Below are 16,352 nucleotides of genomic sequence, written 5' to 3'. Positions count from 1 at the left end.
TTTCTAAGCAAAGACTACGATACACAGCACTTGGCCTAGAACTAGAAGTTAAATGCGGAAGGTCAACTCTTACCATTGAAAATTCATTAGAGAGAACATAAGAACATAAGAAATAGGAGCAGGAGTAGGCCATCTAGCCCTTCGAGCCTGCCCCGCCATTCAATAAGATCATGGCTGATCTGTCGTGGCTCAGTTCCACATTCCCGCCCTCTCCCCATAACCCTTAATCCCCTCGCTTATCAAAAACCCATCAACCCGCGTCTTAAAAATATTTAGCGAGGTAGCCTCCACCACTTCAACGGGCAGAGAATTCCAGAGATTCACCACCCTTTGAGTGAAGAAGTTCCTTCTCAACTCCGTTCTAAACCGCTCCCCCCTTTATCTTGAGGCTGTGCCCCCTAGTCCTACTATCCTTTCTGAGCGGGAAGAGTCTCTCCACCTCTATCCTATCCATCCCATTCATCATCTTATACGTCTCAATGAGATCTCCCCTCATTTTTCTAAACTCTAACGAGTACAAGCCTAGTTTATTCAGCCTCTCCTCATAGCTCAACCCCCTCAACTCCGGTATCAGCCTAGTGAACCTCCTCTGCACTCCCTCCAAGGCCAAAACATCCTTGCGTAAGTACGGCGCCCAAAACTGCACACAGTACTCCAGCTGCGGCCTCACCAATGCCCTATACAGCCGCAACAAGACCTCCCTACTTTTATATTCAATCCCCCTCGCTATGAAGGCCAGCATCCCATTCGCCTTCCTGACTTACTAAAAGGCTGGAGCTGAAGTTTTTTTCTGCCGCCGTTTGAGGAGTGAAGCAAGTTTGAGTAGATGTACTTCGACTGTTTTACATACCATTTTCTGACTGAAAGAAAATAGCTTCATAATTTATATCTAACCTTTTCTCACCCAAGTGGTTTAGGTCATCTTCGAAAAGTTAGGAGACGAATTCAGGGGCATATGTAAAAGACACATTCTCCGGCTCAGATCATGGGAGATTCTGCAGTAATGCCCATGGGATTGCACTGCCATAATTAGATATTGGGCAGTACGACCACCTTGCTGAATGCAAGATATTCAGATGCCCACACTTGTGACAGCCACATTTTCAATTTGATACATAAGCAAATTGCAGGTAATCTGTAGTGGTTTCGAGGACCAATGTGGTACAGTGCCAAATACAACAGGACTATAATTGTATCTAAGATAAAAGTAAATTACTGCAGATGCTGGAATCTGAAACAAAAACAAAAAATCTCAACAGGTTTGACAGCATCTGTGGAAAGATGATAGAGCGAACATTTTGGGAAGAATCATTCAGACTCAAAACGTTGGCACTATTTCTCTCTCCACAGATGCTGTAAAAAGTCTGACAACACCAGGTTTAAGTCCAACTGATTTATATGAAGGTCACCTGACGAAGGGACAAACCCCGAAAGCTTGTGAGTTTACTATCTAATAAATCGGTTGGACTTAAACCTGGTGTTGTCAGACTTTTTACTGTGTTTACTCCAGTCCAACGCCGGCATATCCACATCATGCCCACAGATGCTGTCAGACCTGCAGAGATTTTCCAGCATTTTCTGTTTTTGTTCCATAATTCTATTTGTTGGGCCAGCCTCTGAAAGAAGTTGGACAGGCAAATTTTGAGATGTACTGAGCAGAACTATAATATTTTTGAAGCAAAGACCTTCAATAAGGTTATATTGTATTTTCACAACAAATAATTTCACACAATAAAGTTAAAAATGCACAGCACACGTTTAAAGTCAGTGTACTCATCATTGACCCTTTCTCAGGTTCAAATAATTTTTGATATGAAGACTTGCCTCTTTAAAAGTGCATGAGTTTTATTCACAGATAACTTGCAACAATCACTGCAACTTTCTGTTTTGTTCATTCATAATTACCGAACAAGTTGTTACACCCTTTTGGTGATAAGTATTATTAACTATTTTGACAGACATCTTCAGCAACATCGAAAGAAATTCATAATAAAACAAGAGAATATTATCAAACTAGACAACCAGCTACAGGTTCTTCCAGTGGTCTTCCTCCTGCTCCTTCTCCAGATTTTCCTAAAAGTGAGAAGTTTGCTACCAAATCTATTACAAATTTAGAAGACTCACGAGCTGCATTATTGGAAGCGATTCAGTCTGGCTCTGGTGCATCTCGCCTAAGAAAGGTAAGCATTCTATAACAATTACACATTGTTTTTTATATATTAAAATACAGTTTCATAATTCATTCCTTTTTCTCCTCCCAAATAAATTTTCATGCAATAATGATTATCTGTTTGGTGATTAGTTGTTCCCACAGAGAGCATTGAATAGTTAAGGAATGTTAACCAGCGTCAGAATGGCCATTTTCCTTTCCCCCATTTCCCAGTAGCCAATTTCGGATCTGCATTGTCAGGCAGCAGGTTACTCCCAACTCCTGGACATCAGGTGATCTGCATGTAAAGCTAAATGAGTAAGGGGAAATTGAGAAGCTTCAAAAAAATAACTTGGGCCCAAAATTCTATGGGTATCTCTAGCCTAATTTAGTGAAAACCCTAGGAAAATGAAGGGTGAAACAGCCTCAGATCTACTCTGTATAATGTAAAACACAGCCACTGGATGTGGAACCACAGTTACTCTGTGAACTGGGAATTCCCTTTCCTGAGCCTGAAAGGGAACTTGATATAGCAATGGCCGCTTGTATGCTACATGAGTTTGGGAGTACAGGTCTCCGCGAAGCTTTGTGAATGTGCCACTAAACCAGGCAAGCACCTTGGACTCACTGGGCACATAATTGTGACAGGTCAGCTTGTATATTCTGCAGGGAGGAGGTCGGAGTGGGTGAGTGAGCTGACAGGATCAGGTGTAGGAAGACAATATCTGAGATAAATAACATCTGTTAATCAGCAGTACTTTACTGCACAAAATAAATAACTGATGCTTTTTTTATGAAGTGCGTACTGTTGCAGCCAGTTCCCCAACACTGCCATCCCTGGACCTTGAGGAGCACCACCATGCTTAATTCATCAGGTTCTGCTGCAGAGTAGGATTTTCCAAAGCCCTTGCTGTAACGAAAAAAAACAGTGCTCTCTTATGAATTAGTGTGTAACTTGTGCACAACAATTCATACCAGATCATGCAAGTCACAGACAAATTTTGAGGAAGCACTCAGAATTTCTTCGTTTTACACCCATCCTCCATTTACCACTTTTGGTTTTGTACAGAGAGGAGCTGATCTTTGGATAATCAAAACACTCACTCATTTTTTATTTTTTTATTTCTCCTTAGCATCTATACACACATGGGCAGGATCATCATAAAATTGCAATTGATGTTGTGAAGTGATAATTCTGGTGCTTGGATACAACAAATGCATGCTCAAGTGCCAGGCAGTCAAAATATCCAAGACATTGTTATTTAATGTATTTTAGCATGTCACCATAAAAAAGACAGTCACTTGGAGAACCTACCTTTAATAGCAGTCTTGAGGAGCAACTAAAAACTCAGGAGGCTCGCTGCAAAGCAGTTTGCCAGAGGCTGCACAGGACCTAATACAGGACGCCAATGAAGAAGAATTCTCAATGGATCTTCCCCCTCATCACTGTTACTCTTTGCACATATCAACCTCTGCAATAAAAATTACAAACTGGGCAGTTTTTGTGACTAAATCATTTGTCAAGGAAACAGCTAGTTGTGTGTGCCATTAGTACCTGTTTTTCCCATTATCGGTTGTGAGTGTTGTTACCAAGGTCGGCATTTATTGTCCATTTTTAATTGCCCTTGAGAAGGTGGTAGTGAACTGCTGCAGTCCATGTGGTGTAGGTACACCCAGAGTGCAGGGAATGATGTTGTAGTTCCTAGTCAGGATGCTGTGTGATTTGGAGGGAAACTTGTGGGGTTTCCATGCATCTGCTGACTTCCTTCCTGGTTGTAGAGGTTATAAGTTTGAAATGTGTTGTTGAAGGAACCTTGGCAAGTTGCTGCAGTGCATCTTGTAGATGGTACACTCTGCTCCCACTGCCCTCCATTGGTGGAGAGAGTGAATTTTGATGGTGTTCTTGAATGGTGTTGACTGTCTGAGTGTTATCAGAGCTGTACTCATCCAGACAAGTGGAAAGTATTCTGTTGCACTCCTGTGCTTTATAGATGGTGGGCAGACTTTGGGGAGTTAGGAAGTAAATTATTTGCCATAGAATACTCAATCTCTGACTTGCTGTTGTCGCCACAGCAGTTATATGTCCAGTTCAGTAAAGTTTCTGGTCAGTGTTTATGTTGGGGGTTTCAGCAATAGTAATACCATTGAATGTTAAGGGAAAATGGTTAGATTCTCTCTTGATGGATATGTTTTTTGCCCAGCACTTCTGTAGCTTGATTACATTTGCCACATATCAGTACTAGCCTGAATGTTGTTCCTGTTATACTACATATGGAGATGGACTGCTTCAGCATCAGAGGAGTTGTGAAAGGTGCTGAATGCTTTGCAACCATCAGCTAATATCCCCACTCCTGACTTTCTGTTCAAGAGAAGGCTACATGGCACTTGCTACTAGAGTTGTGTGACAAATCCAAACAAGACAGGAAGTGACGCTTTGAATTTTGTGATCTTAATATCCAGGTGCATAGGCACCCTGTAAATTTGATCGAGCCTTCCACTGGTCAAAGGGATTGAAAAGGCCAGGCAGCAAGTTGAAAATGAGCCAAAAGTAGGTTGTAATTAATTTTAACCTTGGTTTGATATTTGGGCCTGAAGTCTTTCTGAAAAGGCTCTAAAACCAGTGGCAGGGCTGCTACTCTTCTGCCATAATTTCTGAATGCAAGGCGCTGCCAGAAGACTGATCTGCATCAGGAATGTGAAAAGAGCTTCCTTCAGTATCTTAATGTTTTCTAATGTTTAGTACAGACTAACAGTAAATAAAGACTGCTACAAAGAATATCACCAATTCCAATTGGCGTGTACTGATTGGATCTGGTTACACAGCTGGGTCCTTCTCACCTGGAAGCTGGTTATTAACTAATTTATCAAAATGAATTGAGACATATCACTGCAGTATAACCTTGACCTTTTGGTGTTAACAAAGTTGTGTTTTTCCAAAATGGCTTTCAGCAAATTAGTATGTTATTCAGGGGATGATTTAAACCAAATCTTGTCTTAAGAGAGACAAGTGCAAAATGTAATCACCGATCGAGGTATCAGGCTTGGCCATTTGATGAATAAAAAGAGAAAATGCTGAAAAACCCAGTAGGTCTGGAAGCATCTGTGGAGAGGAAGAGAATTAATGGGCAGTATTCAGGTGTGATGCAGTTGTAAACTGAGATGTAAAACAATTAGTGCGATTGACACTGGTTTCCACGACGGTGCCATTTTTTGACAACAGGATTTTGGTACAGCCAGCCTCTCGCTGGAAATGCACTAGAGGTTGGTTAATTTATAGAAATTTATTTAAATTAGCATTTCAATTGTCAGGGCACACTTGTCTTTATGGCCTCACTAGAAGAGGTTCTCACTGGCAAGGAATAGACGTGCTCCCCATGAACAAGGAGCTGTCGATTTGTCTTTGCTTGTGGTTCTGGAGGTCATTGGGGCTCCCAAAGAGGCCGAGGGCAAGAGGGAGGCTGCCCCTTGGGCAATGCCAGACTGGCAGTGCCAACCTGGCGCATGGACAATGCCAGCGTGACACTTGGGCAATGCCCACTGAGCACTTGGGGTCAGGGCCAATGTGGGAGGGATCAGTGGGGATGGGGACAATGGGAGGAAGGGCCTGCTGCCACTCTGCAGCGATTGGTAGGAGAGGGCAGGGATACCACGATCGTTCTGGGCAATGGGGGACTTGGTTGGGGATTCATCTCAGGCTGCGGGTCCCCATAATTGCAGCTGCTTCAGGCTGCCTACAGCAGTAGGGGCCTGACAGCTCTCTGTCTGTCAGACCTCTGCTGCTGTTAATGCACATGTGCAGCATCAGAGGTCTGCACATGTGCTCTATTTCCCTCTGCAGGCTTTTGGGTGCATTAAGCCCAGCCCACAGGCTTCTGCAGCAAGCAACAGATTTTCTCAAAGTTTGCAGCGTGAGGGGGTCTAAAAACACACCCAAAAAACCAATCAGAAGCTCTCACAGCTCCAGGCTCACCTTAGAAAAAAATGACAAAATACTACCCAATGTTTCAACTGTGTGTAACTTCTTTTCAGAGTGTTTTGAAGATTCATACGGGATAACAAAAGTTGACCCTGTTTCTCTTTCCAGCAGATGCTGTCAGATCTTCTAGGTTTTTCCAGGATTCCCTGTTTTTATCTTAGTTATCTGCAGTATTTTGCTTTTATTTAGTGCCCAGGCCTTGATTAAATGTGATGTGGAGGTTCCCATCAGTCACATTAGGGATTGGAAGCCTGCCATTTTTTGGACGTAATTTTCAGTGAGTCACTCAAGGCCCATGTCAAGTAGGATTACTCCTCTTAAAGGGAGGTTGTATTCCTGTGTTGCTGGATTACAGCTGCAAAGTAGAAGATGAGTCATAAGCAAATCTGCAGATTCACTGAAGGTCTTGGTGAATGATGGGTGGAGAAAAGAGAAAAGTTCACTTTCTCACCAGCGGAAGGAAGAAACATAAAATGGAGGTTTACCCCACCTGGACTAAAGTATCGGCAGGTCTTCAGTGGCAGTAGCATCACCTCAGAGCTTGAATGTAATGCGGAAAGTGGTTCCATTGCCTGACAAGAGCGAAAAGCATGTGTACTGCTGTTCAGTTCTCAATTTCTCAGCAATAACTGACAACAGTCCTTCTGTCCATGCCCCCAGCACTCTTAAAAATTCCCCTTCATCACATCCTTCACTATCCATTTATTGTTCAAAAATGGACTCACAGGAACCACTGATAGAATTCTGCTTTCACTTGGTAATAAATGCGGAATTCTTCTTATTTTTCCTCACCTCATACAAAAGCCATTTGCTTCCCATTCAATATCTTCTCCATTTTGATTGTATCTTGCAATTTTTCTCAATATCTAAAGCTGCACTAAACAATTGCTAGAGTACAATTTTGTTCACCACATTACAGCAAGGATGTGATCGCACTGGAGAGGATGCAGGGGAGATGTATGACGGTGTTGCCAAGATTGGGAAATTTCAGCTCTGAGGAAAGATTAGATAGGACAGGTAAAATTAGAAGCGTAATAGGTTTTTAGTGGATGGAATGGGGGATAGCGTGAAAGAAAAAAGGGGTAAGTCTGTGACAAGGTGGAAAGGCAAAGAGATGAATGACGAAAAAGTTGTTGGTGCAAGCCAAAAAGACTAGTAAAGATACAAAAAATGCTTTTTGAGGAGGTGTGAATGGCAGAAGGATGAACATCTGCCATCTGAAAGCAAAAACAGGAGGAATCCAAGAGTAAGACTGAAAAATACAAGGAAAAAGAACCAAAATGGGACAGAGATTTTGAGCTGAAACTGTTGAGTCTGGAAGGCTGTAAAGTGCCTGATCAAAAGACGAGCTTGTAGGTGATATGATCAACAAGTTTGTGGATGGCATGAAAATCGGTCGGATGGTAAATAATGAGGAGCACAGCTGTAGACTGCAGAAGGAAATCAGTGGATTGCTCAGGTGGACAGAATAGTGGCAAACGGAATTCAACCCGGAAAAGTGTGAAGTAATGTTACTGGGGAGGGCTAATAAGGCAAAAAGGATCATTGTATGAATGGTAGGACCCTAGAAAGTACTGAAGATCAGCAGGGCATGTCCACAGCACTCTGAAGGTGGCAGGACAGATAGATAAAGTGGTTAAGAAGGCATATGGAATACTTGCCTTTAGTCGCCAGAATACAAAATCAGGGAGGTCATGCTGGATTGTATAAAACACGAGTTAGACCTCAGCTGGAGTGTTACATGCAGTTCTGGTCACCACATTATAGGAAGGATTTGTTTGCACTGGAGGGTGCAAAGGATATTTACCACAATACTATCTGAGTTGGAGGGTCTGAGCTATGAGGAAAGATTGAATAGGCTGGGGTTGCATTCCTTAGAGCAGCGAAGGTTCAGTGAGGACCTGATACAGGTGTATAAGATTATGTGGGGCATAGATAAGGTGGGTAGAAGACACACTATCCAATAGTAGAGGGGTCAGTAATCAGAGGGCATAGATTTCAGGTAAGAGGTAGAGTTGAAGAGAAATGTTTCCACCAGAGCGTGGTGGGGTCTGGCACCTCACTGTCAGAGGTTGGTTGAGTCAGAAACTCTCATAACATTTAAGAAGGATTTAAATATTCACTTGCACTCCCATAATGTCCAGGGCTATGCACTGGAAAATGGGATTAGTGTAGTCAGATCTTTGTTGACCAGATGGATTTGATATGTCAAATGACCTCCTTCTGTACTGTAAATGTTTATGAATCTTGCTTTGAACTTGTTGGAACACTGCAGTAGGTCAAGGACAGAGAAGTCAGTGTGACGGCAGAATGGCAAATTAAAATAGCAGGCAACATGAAGCTGGTGTCATGCTTGCAGACTAACTGCAGGTGTTCTGAAAATTGGTCAATCAATCTGCATTAGAGCAGACCGCATATCCCATAATTCTCTGAGAGACCAAAGATCTGTCTATCCCATCCATAAATATATTCAACGAAGGAGCATAGTCCTCTAGGGTAAAGAATTGCAAAGATTTTCCACACTGAGTGAAAAAAATTCTCAGCATCTCAAACCTAAATGATTGGCCATTTATTCTGAGACAAGCCCCCATTTTTTAAAATTTCCTGCCCAATGGAAACAGTGGCTTGCATCCACTCTATCAAACCCATTCAGAATTCTGCAGCTATTAGTGTGATCTCTTATTCTTCTAAATTCCAGAGACTATAACCCCAATTTGCTCAGCTTCTCACCAGGAGGCAACCCCTTCATCCCAGGTCCCAAGTTAGTGAACCTTCACTGTACTGCTATTGCTTTCCTAACTGCTTGCTGCACCTGCTTGTTAACTTCCTATATTCCTTGCACAAACATGCCCTAGTCTCTTTCAACACCAACACATGCCAGTTATTCACCTTTTTGAAAAATGTCCTTTTTTTTATTGACAATCAAAATGAATAACTTCACATTTCCCTATATTGTACTCTATTTGCCAGCACAACAGGAGCGAGTGCTACCACCATTTGCAGCTTTGGTGAAAATTCAAATGACTACTATTTTTGATTCTGGGCTCCACGTTGAAAAAAGTCAGTGGTTGGAGTGCATGGTACTTCCGAGGCATCACTCAACATCTGCTGTTCTGCTGGTCAGTGGGTGATGAACTAAGCTCATAGGAGTGGGAGTAATGTAATGAGTGTTGTACATGTTGCTTTCTGTCAGGATGTCAGCATGTCTGCTCCTTTGCCCCCTATGAACACACCATGATGGCAGAAATCTAGTTTGGCTAGACTTCCCTAATAATAGGCTAAATACTGCAATCTGCAGCTGGACCCTCACAAGTGTGAACAGCAAAAGTTGCCAATCACGAGCATCTCAAAGATCCCAACATGAGGGTGAGCTGCCGATCACCAACTTTCTTGAAGAAAATAATTTTTTAAAAGAAAAATTATGAGTTGACATTTGGATGATAGACATTCAAAGCCATAATTATGTTAATCATTAAATTTGATCACACTTTATCTGTGGTCGTAGCATCTTCTGATTTTGTTTGTCACTGAGTTGTTTGTATAAAAATTGGTTAAATGGTTTCAGTTGGGTGAAATATATTTTGAACAGCGGTGCAATGTGAGTGATAATGCACTGGTTTACACTCCAGTCTTTTTGCTTTTCAATTGTAATCTGCAGAAGGAAAAATAGGTTGAATGTAAACCCAGCTGCTGATGTGCTATCACCCATTTTGCACAACTGCCCTGGACAAATTTCACCTCTGGTGTTCTTCAATGCAACAATAAAGGATTGTGAAGAGGATAAAAGAATTGTTAATACAATGAGACTTTGGCTTGGATTTTAGCAGAGTTGGGACATCTCTGGAATGACTTCGAAAATGCAGACAATACTGATTCCAGGATTCCTTCTTTCATTCTCAGCAGCAGCAATTTTCACCAGTGAGGATAAACTTGCATCCTGCACTCTTGGTCTGGCCAGCTCCATTGTGGGGATGGGCATCTTCTGCATTTTTCCCCCTGCAATATTTGTGGAGTTGGGCCATCGTCTCCATCTCCATGACTCGTGATTCAAGACCTCTCACAGGAGTTACAAGAATCTTGTCCATGTCTCCAGCCACTCCCCATGGCCACTCATACCCTCCGTAGCAACTCATGCCACCCAGCCACTCCCATGGCTTTGCATGCCAATTGAATGCTCCTTCCATGCCCATATGCCCACTCACCCAGTAGCCAATGAGCTATTTGGCAACAATGGCAAGTTTGGAACTGCTGATTAAAAACAGCCATGCTGAAAAGTCCTTTGACAAAAAAACTGCTTTTTCAAATATCAATCAGATGGACCATTAAAGTAATAGTAACAGGCTTCAACACTTCACAGCTCTTTATCTACTCCATTAACAAAAGAGATCACAGAAAGACCGATAACCACTTAAAGATGTCAATCATGCAAAGTCAACAATTCACTTATCAAAACAAATTACCTGTTGAGCTAATGCTTTTATTAGTATGGGCTCTCAGTGAAGCATGCATAATGAGGAAGGCAATGAACAAGTCATCAGAAACTGATTCATGCCACTGGCTGCAATGCATTATGTTCATCCTCTTTGTGCTCCTCCTCCCTTGTCTTCATCAAATTATTCCTCATTTGATGATCACTCTCCCAGTTGTTCTGTCTTCTCCATTTCCAATCCTTTCTCTACTGCCATGATGTGCAACATGTAGCATACTATAATAAATTGACAAATTTTGTGTAGGCATATAATAGGGATTCTGCTGCCCTAACAGACCTATCCATTCATCTAAATCTTGTTTTTTAACTGTATGCTTAATAATGTTCTATTTAATGCTATGGCCGTGATTGAACTGTTCAGTTATGGTTGCAGACAGAAATCAGCAGCTGTGTATGAGGGGCTTGTCCCCAAATGGCCAACCTTTTGTCTCCAGACGTCATGGCCATCAGCAACTATCTCCAGTTGTCACTGTCAATGTCCACCATCTTCACATCTCGCTTGCAACTGTTGTTGCAGCGAAGGTCTGCACGTCCAGCAGGTTGCGAACCGTGCACTGCAGACTGGGAAATGTAAATAATTTTTATATTAAGTCCTGGAAGTAGCCGAAAGCAGAAGGTTAAAAATGGTGATAACTTTGACCACCCCTGTCAAGCCATCCCTTGGCCAGCTGACAGCAGATCCTGTTACTGAAGGCTCCATAGATCTACAACATCCTGCCCAGTATCCTTATGTCCTCAATGGTACCCAGGAAAGTGTCTCACCTATAAATCCTGCGAATTGGGTGAGGCTTTAACAACATCCCGCCCTCCAGCACCACCATGTGATACCTTCTAAAAGGTCCACTTGTTTTTATTTCTGGTTGTTGCGGCTTCCACTGCTGTTGTTCCTCTGTTCAGAGCAATGAAGTAAAAAAAAATTGTACCTTTGATAAGTTGTCAGAGCTTAACCAGGTGGATACAACAACAAAAAAGTTAGGATATCTCCACATTCAAATAATATGTCCACATTCAAATAATATGTCCACATTCAAGTATCCTTTGGAAGGCCACCAACACCACACAGATCCCGATGATATGAATGCCTGAAGCATCCATGTATGTCAACTTAAATATCACTTCAGTAAGTCAGTCAGCACCTGAAGCTAATTCTACAAAATTTAACTCAACAGGATGGCCACTGAACAAATTTATGACCTGCCCAGATAAAATAATGGCAGGGTCTCAATGATATAATAGGACTCTGGTTTGTATGTAGCAATCACCGCATGTTCATGAGTACTGGAGCCACTTAAATGTTGTGAGTAGTCGTGGTAGTAATGGTCAGTAGAATTAGGCAGTAGCACAGAGTAGGTAGTCAAGATGCTTTGAAAGGCCTCCCTCCACCCCATTTCCATCAGGCGAAATGGGTTAAAATTGAACCTCAAAAATTAGATAAATCATAAATTTCACTGGCTCAACATCGGAAGTACCAAATCAGTTGACTTTGGCCTCTGCCAGAAACACAATTCTCTTACCACTAATTTCATATCCCTCTCTGGTAACTTTTTTCAGATTTGGAGCTGACTGTTCAACCCTGAGTTGAACTTTAAACATCAGGGGGCAATTTTCCCAAAATAATTCTAAGTGCCCAACGGGTAGGAAAATTGAAGGTTTTCCCACCTGTTTTTGGGCATACTTAGTCGGCTAAATTTCTGACAGTCTGTGCTGAAGGCCTAGAACTAGTTGTGAAACATTAATTTACACTAAAGGAATTATACAGATGAAAATTTTACTGATGTGAATTCTCCTGTTGCACATAAGTACAAAATTTTGTGCTGTTACTGTATTTCTTATTATAGGTCAATGTTGCCAGAAATACAATGCAAATCAATGGAAGGACAAGTTCTGTTCTAAAATAAAGCTGTTCGAACCCATACATTTCTCCATGAGCAACATTGGAAATAATCGTACAATGGCCTTAAATTCTCGTTCAGAACATTTAATATAAGACAGCAAAGAAGAAATGAAGAAAATAATTTTATTACACAGCTATACATGACAGTTCTGCATAATGTGATCTTATTTACTTGTACAAGTGCAGACATATTTTAAGTAGAACTCATTAAAGTGAAACATTTGATTGACCTTTACCAGCGTATTCTAACACTATAGACACCTCCACTGTTAAGAAGCCTTTGTAGGCAGCAGAATCTCCTAATTTGTGCATAGTGACTGTTCTGCAATAACCTTCGAACGATTAAAGTGATCTCAATGCATAAGCCCACAAAATATTATTGAACAGTATTTCTGGACAAAGGTTTGTGCTAACTGTGCCGAAAGCTGTTTTTAAAAAATTCCTGCAATTGCAGTCTTGCCATTGAACTGAATTATTATTTGGCATTTATCTAAAAGTGTTTGCATTGCCAGTATTCTAATGTAAACTATAAAATACATTTTATAATTTATATATATTTTGTGATCTAACTTTGTAATTATCTAGAATAACTGATTTTTTTATTCCTTTGACAAAATGAAAATCAAAATATGTCCTATAAATTTGCATTAATCGAGCTATTTTTCTATATATATATATGATTGCTTGCTGGTAAAAAGAATTGATGTGATTGAACAGTTTCTGAAGAGAAAAAGCTGATCGTGTATAATGTTCATATAAGTATTACAAACAACTTGTGCCATGTTAAAAATTGACATGATTAATAACATGTCCATTTACTTAAATGACTGAGTACAGAGTTTTTGTTTTTATTGTATGTTCTTATGACAATCTTAACCTGATGTTTTTAAATTGGACCTGTGCATAAAGCACAAAATTAGTAATTAACACTCTGTTATTTACTACTTAAGACACTCTCCATTGTGCTATATGGCATTAACGTGCCAAGCGGGATAGAGTAAGAACAGATCCAGCAGCTGAAAAATGTCCATCCTTGAGGTATATGAGCCATCAGCACCAGCAGAATAGTATGCCTGCATATTCTGTGAACTTATTTCTCCAACCTTTCCATCACCATCCAACCAGGTAGCTAAATCTAATTCAGTTAAAAAAAGTAAAAGATCATGTGATAACAGCACCAAGCATACCTGAAAGTGAGTTGCCAACCTGGTGAAACTACAACATCTAAACTACAACATTAAGGAGGAAATTGCGAGGCATCTTGAAGGGAATTGCTTGATAGAGCAGACGCAGCACGGTTTCATTAAAGGGAAGTCGTGTCTGACAAATTTACTGGAGTTCTATGAGGATGTGTCTAGGGCGGTGGATAGAGGAGAGCCGGTGGATGTGGTCTTTCTGGATTTTCAGAAGGCGTTTGACAAAGTGCCTCACAAGAGGTTATTGCAGAAGGTCGAGGGACATGGAGTTGGGGGTAGGGTGTTAGCGTGGATAGAGGATTGGTTGTCAAATAGGAGGCAGAGAGTGGGGGTCAACGGGTGCTATTTGGATTGGCGGATGGTGACTAGTGGAGTGCCCCAGGAGTCGGTGCTGGGGCCTCAGCTTTTTACCATTTATATAGATGATCTGGAGGAGGGAACCGAGTGTAGAGTGTCGAAATTTGCTGATGACACCAAGATTGGGGAAACGGCACATTGTGCGGAGGGTGTGGAGAGTCTGCAGAAGGATCTAGATAGGCTGGGCGAATGGGCCAGGAAATGGCAAATGGAATTTAATGTTGGCAAGTGTGAGGTGGTCCACTTTGGTAGGAAGAATGGTAGGAAGGACTATTACTTACGTGGCGAAAAACTGCAGCAGGCGACGGTGCAGAGGGACCTCGGGGTCCTTGTGCATGAGTCGCAAAAACCCAGCTTGCAGGTGCAGCAGGTGGTCAGGAAGGCGAATGGGATGCTGGCCTTCATAGCGAGGGGGATTGAATATAAAAGTAGGGAGGTCTTGCTGCAGCTGTATAGGGCATTGGTGAGGCCGCAACTGGAGTACTGTGTGCATTTTTGGGCGCCGCACCTGCGCAAAGATATTTTGGCCTTGGAGGGAGTGCAGAGGAGGTTTACTAGGCTGATACCGGAGTTGAGGGGGTTGAGCTATGAGGAGAGGCTGAATAAACTGGGCTTGTACTCGTCAGAGTTTAGAAGAATGAGAGGAGATCTCATTGAGACGTATAAGATGATGAATGGGATGGATAGGATAGAGGTGGAGAGACTCTTCCTGCTCAAAAAAGACAATAGGACTAGGGGGCACAGCCTCAAGATAAAAGGGGGGCGGTTTAGAACGGAGTTGAGGAGGAACTTCTTAACTCCAAGGGTGGTGAATCTCTGGAATTCTCTGCCCGTTGAAGTGGTGGAGGCTGCCTCGCTAAATATTTTTAAGACGCGGGTTGATGGGTTTTTGATAGGAGAGGGGATTAAGGGTTATGGGGAGAGGGCGGGAAAGTGGAACTGAGCAGCGACAGATCAGCCATGATCTTATTGAATGGCGGGGCAGGCTCGAAGGGCTGGATGGCCTACTCCTGCTCCTATTTCTTATGTTCTTATGTTCTTATCTAGAAAATTGGTGAAAGCTTTATATTTTTAGCAAAAGCACTTATGGGAGTGACTAGGACTAGGGGGCAGAGAATAAAAATAAGAGGTCTTCCTTAAGACAAAGATGAGGAGATTATCTTTCTCTTAGAGGGTTGTTAATCTGTAGAACTCTCTTCCCCAAAGACCAGTGGAGGCAAAGATCATTGAATAGTTTTGTCTGAATCAGACAGATTATTGACTGACAAGGAAGTGAACACATATAGGGGCAGACAGGAAAGTAGGGGCCAAGATCAGATGAGCAATGATATTTTAAAAGACGCTACTCCTCCTTGTTCATATGTAAATTTGAAAAAAACATCTGTAGTTAGGAAGCACATAAACGTAAGGATCATCTTTAAGAGCAAGAGCATTTGGGGAACACTGATTATGAACTCATTAGGTTTGAAATAGGTTTGGAAAGGGACAGAGTATAATTAAGCATAAAAATAATTAAAGGAGTGCGAATTTTAGTTGAGAAATGATCTGGCCCAGGTGTACTGAAATCAAAAATCAAAAGGTAAAACTTTGAAGCAATGATTCGGATGCAAAGTTGACACATTTCCATGAGGGAGTAAAGGAAGTGCTTCCAAAGCCTTTGCTTCATAGATGATTAAAGATACAGGACTAAATATTTGCTTTGGCCCATTTGATCACTATGCATGTTTATCTAACAGCCATTTGAGTTGAGGCAGCCAGCTCCCACACGGTTGGCATGGGTATGCACAACCTTTATTTTGTCAGGATTTGAAACCTAAAGCTAAGCTATCTTTCCAGGCCTGAGAGGTTCAGCAACTTAGGGACATTTCTGCCCCAAGTGACGTTAATCAGAAGTTCATCAGGATTCTGATGAAAAGGTATCAACTTGAAACATTAACTCTGTTTCCCTTTCTGCCTGACCTGCAGAATATTTCCAACACTTCCTGTTTTTAACTCCTCGTTATCTTTTGTTTTCTTCTTTTCCTGCTTGGCAGTTAGTCCAATTGATGGTCTGGTCAGTGACTGGGAAGGAACACCATCAGCAGGAGACCACGGCCAGGAAAACTTGGGGACAGTCCCTTGGAATTAGGAAAGGGGACATAGTGGAGAGATCAGCCGCTACTGTGACATGGCGACATTTGTGAGTGGAACTTGAAGGAGAGGAGGCAGGGAAGTCAACATGAGAAGAGGAAGTGATTGATATGGGGGAATGGTCAGCAAAGGAGAACAGAGACCGTGATCAACAGAGGAGA

General features: G+C 41.8%; 1 protein-coding gene across 2 annotated transcripts in view; it reads left to right on the top strand.

Annotated features, from left to right (window-relative positions):
- cobl (cordon-bleu WH2 repeat protein) overlaps positions 1–13,332 on the top strand; it is a 346,895-nt gene extending 333,563 nt beyond the window's left edge. Inside the window, exons 13-14 of one of the 2 annotated variants that reach the window (XM_080209130.1) lie at positions 1,959–2,180; positions 12,453–13,332. In XM_080209130.1, coding sequence (XP_080065256.1) covers positions 1,959–2,180; positions 12,453–12,512 — 282 coding nt within the window. In that variant the 3' untranslated portion in view covers positions 12,513–13,332. Of the gene's footprint in view, positions 1–1,958; positions 2,181–3,282; positions 3,648–12,452 lie in introns of those variants that run through there. The other variant, XM_080209137.1, reaches the window with a different exon arrangement.
- Positions 13,333–16,352: the final 3,020 nt, after the last annotated feature.

Source organism: Carcharhinus amblyrhynchos, chromosome 2 (genome assembly GCF_965287045.1).
Source record: "Carcharhinus amblyrhynchos chromosome 2, sCarAmb.v2.hapA, whole genome shotgun sequence".
In the NCBI taxonomy this organism is placed as follows: domain Eukaryota; kingdom Metazoa; phylum Chordata; class Chondrichthyes; order Carcharhiniformes; family Carcharhinidae; genus Carcharhinus; species Carcharhinus amblyrhynchos.
This window is presented reverse-complemented; position numbering and strand designations above follow the sequence as displayed.